We start from the raw sequence: 6,375 nt of genomic DNA on the forward strand, positions 1-6,375 counted from the left end.
TAAAATCCCTTCCTTAAGTGGAAGTATCTGCTTAAAAAATTTCAAAGGTATCTTATGGATTTTACCCATTATTACTTATTCGGTCAATAGATGATACAATCAAAAACATTCAATGGTTTCTAGGTTCTAAGTGGCATGTGTGATTTTTATTACCAACTCATTATAATCAAGGGAGGCTCGTCCGCAGCAGAGCGTTCTCATATTAGCCTTATCAATTATAAGCAAGATAAGCCTTAAAGTACTACTTATTAAAGTACCTACATACATTTGTATTCGTTTGGAAAATGCCAGAGGCTAAAGCGACTGCGCCTTGTCATTGCTTCGACCTCAGATTGTATTTCATTTCGAGGCAATCTCTCGAATTTTTGCTAATTTGCGTCTGATTAGAGTGTGTCTACCAATTTGAGCATAAAACAAAACACACTATCAAAATAAGAAATAAATATGTTTTTTAGAAGTATGCTTGTACTTACATTTTGAATAATTGGCGGGCAGATTAGAGAAAAATTTTGAACTTTGCTTTACTGACGTCAAGAAACGACTATATACTTAAATTAACTGAAATATTAAAATATTAAAGATCAGTTGTTATCAGGGATCTCTTTCTGAGAATGTTTAACCCAGAAAAAAATACATTCCCAGAATCCCTTTCTGTTTTACTGCCGCCAAATAGTAATTTTTTCGTGAGCATTCCTATTAACCCATAATTACCAATCAATTTGAAACATTTAACATTTACCGCCCACACTTGACAATGGGTGTCTCGCTAAAATGGCTGGCTGAAAACCCGCAATTATTTTCCCATTGTTAAGTGCATTTCCATCCACCCCAATTCAATCCAATCTTTTCGTGATTCCGCCCACCCACGGGCCCATGGACATGCGCAGGGCGTGGCAGTCGGCGTCAACCCCATTCTGAAATGCCTGATGTTTAACCATATTAGTTCCTATTTTATGTTGTCAATTGGATTTGATTGCCCAGCGCGGAAGGAAGAAAGCAATCCCCGACCAAGTTACACTCTTCGCGTATTCACATAATTCTGCTCTGTTTCGTTTATTGTAAGCACTATGTTCTGGATAAGACGTTGCAGGGAAATAAAATATCTTAAAATGGAAGTTCTCGAATACAATCACTAAATTTGATTAGATTTAAGATTTAATACATGACTAGAATGCAGCTCGTTCAAGAACATCTTAGTATTTACACAGCGTTTTCTTTCAATTTAAATATTCCGGGGAAATACAACTCAAATTTTTTCTCCGTCAGCTAAGTTCTATATTCTTATCTTCTTAGAAAGTTGAGTTGGCGTGTTAAAAAAAGCTGGATTTTACTCAAGATGGATGGTTTTTGTTTAAAACAAGACAATAATTTAAGTGTGAGTAACTCAAAAGTAAAATTTGACAATTTAAAAGGAACTATCTTTTGATTCGGTCAAGTTGTGGTAGATAATAAAAACTCATAACCATGTACATATCAGTTGTGGTAAAGGTTGATAACGACTAAAATAAAATAAAATATTTGTAATTTAAAGCTCTTAAGGGTACCTATAGAAAAAAACGAATAAAGTTTCTGATTCAGGTTATGGGTTTTTCAAATTTAAAGAGATCTGATGTATAGATTTTTCAAACCTAAACTTAATCATAAATTGCCACTCATAATTAAACCAATTACTTACATGTTGTATTTCCCCAACTAAATTACCAAAAACTTTACTAATTTAAGATTCAGGTTCTTGTCCCGATCGAACTATCTATGTTAACTGGTAGAGTTTCGCATCGCCGACGATGTCCACGTCGCTGGAGTTGTCCTCGTCGCCACTATCCGCCTCCAGGTCGGAGTAGTCATCCGTGGAGTATCCCTGCTGCATGAGGCACATCTGCAGCTGCTGCTGCTCACTTGTGGGCTGAGTGGGCGTGCCGCCGGATCCGGGACTCAGTTTGGCGTGCTTCGAATCTCCGGAGGAGGAGGTGGCCTCGCCCGGCTGTTTTCCCAGTTCGCTGCGTGAGAAGTCAACGGGCTCTGCGGCATGGAAGAGTCAAAGAAATTTCCACGAAATTTAGAACTAATTTGATTTACGAAGAAACTTGAGCAAAACTTTATGCAACTCAAGGAGCCAGCTAAAAGCCAAAAGGTCTAATTGAAAGTCCAAAAGTTCCGCAAAGAAACTCACTCACACCCTTTTGTCTGTTCAGTTCAACTATTTTCAAGTGGTCTAGTTGTTTGAGCTTTGTGAGCAATTTCATAACCGCAGACAAGTTGTATTCACGATGGCTTTTGTCTTCCTTATTAATTTATTTTAATATTTCTTTGAGGTAAAGCAGGACTTTTGCATAGAAAATAATTAAATGTAAAAGGGATATACACAGAGAAAATTCTGACGTTCTCATCTGAGTTGAAAATGTTCTTAAAAATAGAAAGGCCTTTTTCAAGTTTAAAATGTTCTAAATGTGCTTGAATTAAGTTGAATTGGTTCTTAAAATCTAGTTGAGCTTAAAATGTTCTTGAAATAAGAACGAATCGTTATTATTTTAGCACATGGTTCTTAAATCAAATCGATTTGGTTCTCAAAAACCACAATATCTGAAAATGTTCTTAGTTTGAGAACGAAAAAGACTAAAGAAAGAACAAAAATTAAGTTGCATTTCAACTTAAAATGATTCAAAACTCTATTCTCTAATTTTTTTGGATTTCCTAGAACGCGTTAGGATGTTTTCGTTTGACACCTAGAACGCATTAGACCATTTTACTTTGCTCCAATACGACTTTACTATTAGATTTGCCCTTTTCGTCTTATATATAATTCCCAACTGGTTCTAGCCCTTCATGAACCGAGCCCAATTCAGATTCTGAGACTTTAAGACTTTTTTTCTGGCTTAAGTCTTTAATGAACTTCCACACTAGCTGGAAGTCAAGTGCTACGCGCACCTTTATAAGGTGTAATGGACAACTACCTTTTTAATATTACTTATAAATTACTCTTATCCTTAGCTAAAATCAAACTCAAAATGCTATAGAATTGAGAGCAAAAAGTGCTGAAAATAGAACAAATGAACTTATATTTGTATTCATTTGATTTAAAAATGTTCTTGAATTAAGATCAAAATCAACTTGAAAATAGAACGAAGTGAACTTAATGTCGGATTTTTAGCTAACACCATTTCGTTCTGATATTGAGAACATTCAACTCGAAATGAGAACATTTGTGCTTACCCGGTTTTTAAGAACGAATGTTCTTGATTTGAGTGCAATGTTCTTGGTTTTTTTTCTCTGTGTAGGAATATTTTTATTTTATAATAAAAAAAATACTTTATACTTTCTGCTCTCTAAGAAATATTTTTTTTTTATTTCAAAATTAAATTAAAAAACAAAATTAATTAAAATTCGCCAAAAAATATATTTATTAGAAGGTATTCAAATATAATAGATCAAAATGTACCACAAAAACCTAGTGCTCTTGAAGTATTACCTTAAAAAACAAGCCCTTTTACTTTCTCCCGTGATAATATTATTGTATTCTATTAACTTTAATTTAGTACTCACCATTGGCATTGTCGCGTCGACGCAGCTGCTTTTTGTGCTTCATGCGGCGGTTCTGGAACCAGGTCTTCACCTGGGTCTCGCTGAGTCCCAAGGCGGTGGCCAGTTCCACGCGCTCCGGCGTCGAAAGATATCGCTGTCCCTCGAACCGCTTTTCCAGACCGGACAGCTGCGGATCACTGAACACTGTGCGGGCCTTCCTCCGTCGGCAGTGGCGCAGGGCGTTCACACCCATTCCCAGTCCGAGGGCCAATTCCGGCACACATCCTGGCGCTCCGAAGAAGGGCGCTCCCCCAAAAAGGCTGGCTGAAAGGTCGAATGGCCAAAAATTCATTAACTTTGTTATAGTTTGTTAGAAATGGAAACTTTCGGTGATAATGGCCATTTACACCAAGTCTAGGGGCTATTTGTCTTACTAATTTGGGCACCAAAAATATCCAAACTTTCCATGCCTTTATAATGAAGGAACCGAAAATAGATATTGGTTCTTTTATCACAAATGGTTTTAATAAATTTCAAAGTAATTTCGCAATTAAAGTTGCTAATTGCTATACTAACATATTTTCTGATAGATACCTTTTACTTTAAAACCACCTAACTTATTCTGTGCTCTAAAGATAACAAATATCACTCATACGACATGTGTTCACTTTGCACTTATTTAAAAAAAAAAAAACAGTGAGTCAGTCTAATAACTTTAACCGTTTGATTAAAAATGGAACACTCTTCTTATTAAAAAAATATCACTTCATTCACTTCATTCGTGCATTAGCACCAGGATAGTGAAAGGATGAATAAATAGAATAAATGATAGAAATAAAACAGTTTTCAGCAGTTGCCAAAAAGAATTATCTTACCATAAGTATAAATATAAATAACCAAAAAATACCCACCTTGTGATAGAAAATAGGGATCCACGGACTTGTAAGTCCCCGACGATGGGGACAGATAGCCGAGGGTCATTTGAAGAAAGCCGTGATCGGTGTACGGGGCATTTGGGTATAACACTCCGTTGGATCCACCAGATCCTCCACTCAGGGGCGGCGGAGGTTGTGGCTGAGGCGTCGGTACCGGGGGATGCTGTCCTGCCGCAGATCCCAATTGCTGAGAAGTCTGATCTCCGCTGTAGTGGGAAGCTCCGGGACGCGAATGATGGTTAGACCTAAAAACCGACGGATTTCAGAGTTTGTTACTTATTTCTTGATTTTTATGTATTTTCCTTAAATACAAACGCTATAAGTTACAACTATTATTTACTAGTTTTTTTAGAACATATTTTTCTGTCACAATTAATAGAATATTAGTTATCGAAGCAGGCAACTTAATAGAAGTTAAACGACAACTGATGAGAATTCATTTAATAAATCTTCTTTGTTTATTTCAAAATTATAAGAACTATAATCCGTAATATTTATTTTAAAAGAAAATTAAAGTTTTCCTTTACTGAATTCATTTTAAAACTATGAACCATAACTTTACTCAGTAAAGATCAATTTTAAATATGTCTTTATTTTAGAAAGCACAAAAACAGTCACTAAGCACCAACGACTCTTTGATTTAATGGATCTTTTCATCTCAATGCTCTCTTATTTATTTTCTGTTATTTTACCGTTTGAGTTTGATTTGATTGGAATAATTTATTAACGTCAGCTGCTTCTTTTTCAATTTCTCAAAATTCTCAAAATTGTCAGTTCACATAAGGATTGTAGATTTATACTTATTGTAGTTCGAGTTAGGAAAGTTCTCACATAATATCACTTTTAATAATTATGATATTGATATTGAAACCAACCGTTGGGTGTTGTGCAAGGACTTGGCGTAATCCTCGCTGCCATATCCCGACGCTGCCTGATTGCCGCGCGTCGTTGCAGTCGCGGATGCGGATGCGGATGCCGACGGATGTGACTGCGGCGGATGCGAATGTTGCGACGGATGTTTCTGTGGATTATTGTCGTGGGCAAAGCTGCTCCTGGCACTTTTCATCGAACTTTTGCTACTCTTTTGCACATAACCATTACTGTTGGCGGTGATGCTGTTGTTACTGTTATTATTATTGTGACTATTATTATGGCTGGCACTATTTAAATTTTGAAACAATATATGCTCGATGGAGAACGGCGTTTTTGTGGTCAGCATGGTGCTGGCACTGGCCATCGCAGCCGCCTTGCTGTGCGAGGTGGGCGTGGTGGCACTGGCATGAGCATGTGCGTCCGCAGGACTCAAGCTGGCCTCATTAAGCATTGCCATTTCGATGGAGGCGACGGATGATGAGGAGGAGCGGAGTGGAGTGGAGTGGCGACTGGAAACAGGAGCCAGAAGCCAGGAGCCAGGATATATGTATATGTCCTTGGACCGGGCGCGCGCTTATGTTGTTTGCTCGTTGACGGTCGCGTTGAGTTTGCGGCAATCACCGCACATCAACCAGCAAATTGCTCTAAACGAGCTGCCAGCAGACATGTGCGAGCGAGCCAGCGATATTGTCCTGCATCCTGCGGAAAATACAAGTACGAACCAAACCAAAAAAAAAAAATAAAAACCCCGTTCTTCAACTTGCGCCACCCCCGTTGAACAATCCAGTTGCAGTTTGCGGTGCCCGCTTAGAGCGGCAATTCGGGGGAATCCCCCGCAAATATAAGAGTATACGCGATGAACACACCCCCTACATTTGCATGCGCATACGGTTGTCCTGCTCTCTCCGGATCTTAGCACCCATCTCTCCACTGCTGGCATCCGCCGGACATCCGATTAGCCCCGAAAAACCTTAGTTTAATTGACCCCTGTTAACCGCAAATAATTTGCACAACTATGCGTCCTTGCGTCTGACGCCATTTTGTGAGG

General features: G+C 38.2%; 1 protein-coding gene across 1 annotated transcript; it reads right to left on the bottom strand.

The window, feature by feature from the left end:
* Nucleotides 1-1,647: 1,647 nt before the first annotated feature.
* Nucleotides 1,648-5,784, bottom strand: bsh (brain-specific homeobox). Its single transcript, XM_017138715.3, has 4 exons — nucleotides 5,330-5,784; nucleotides 4,431-4,699; nucleotides 3,541-3,843; nucleotides 1,648-2,019 (listed from the first exon to the last, which is right to left on the bottom strand). The coding sequence occupies exons 1-4, from the start codon at nucleotides 5,782-5,784 to the stop codon at nucleotides 1,751-1,753; spliced, it is 1,296 nt and encodes a 431-aa protein (XP_016994204.2). The 3' UTR covers nucleotides 1,648-1,750.
* Nucleotides 5,785-6,375: the final 591 nt, after the last annotated feature.

This window comes from Drosophila takahashii, chromosome 2L (assembly GCF_030179915.1).
Source record: "Drosophila takahashii strain IR98-3 E-12201 chromosome 2L, DtakHiC1v2, whole genome shotgun sequence".
In the NCBI taxonomy this organism is placed as follows: domain Eukaryota; kingdom Metazoa; phylum Arthropoda; class Insecta; order Diptera; family Drosophilidae; genus Drosophila; species Drosophila takahashii.

What these genes read in the sequence shown, in the direction of transcription:
- bsh (XM_017138715.3), bottom strand. Translation starts at nt 5,784, where the DNA reads ATGGCAATGCTTAATGAGGCCAGCTTGAGTCCTGCGGACGCACATGCT. An exon ending in TCCCTATTTTCTATCACAAG is followed by an intron (nt 3,844 to 4,430) that starts GTGGGTATTTTT and finishes TCGACCTTTCAG; the next exon opens with CCAGCCTTTTTGGGGGAGCG. An exon ending in TCGACGCGACAATGCCAATG is followed by an intron (nt 2,020 to 3,540) that starts GTGAGTACTAAA and finishes TCCATGCCGCAG; the next exon opens with AGCCCGTTGACTTCTCACGC.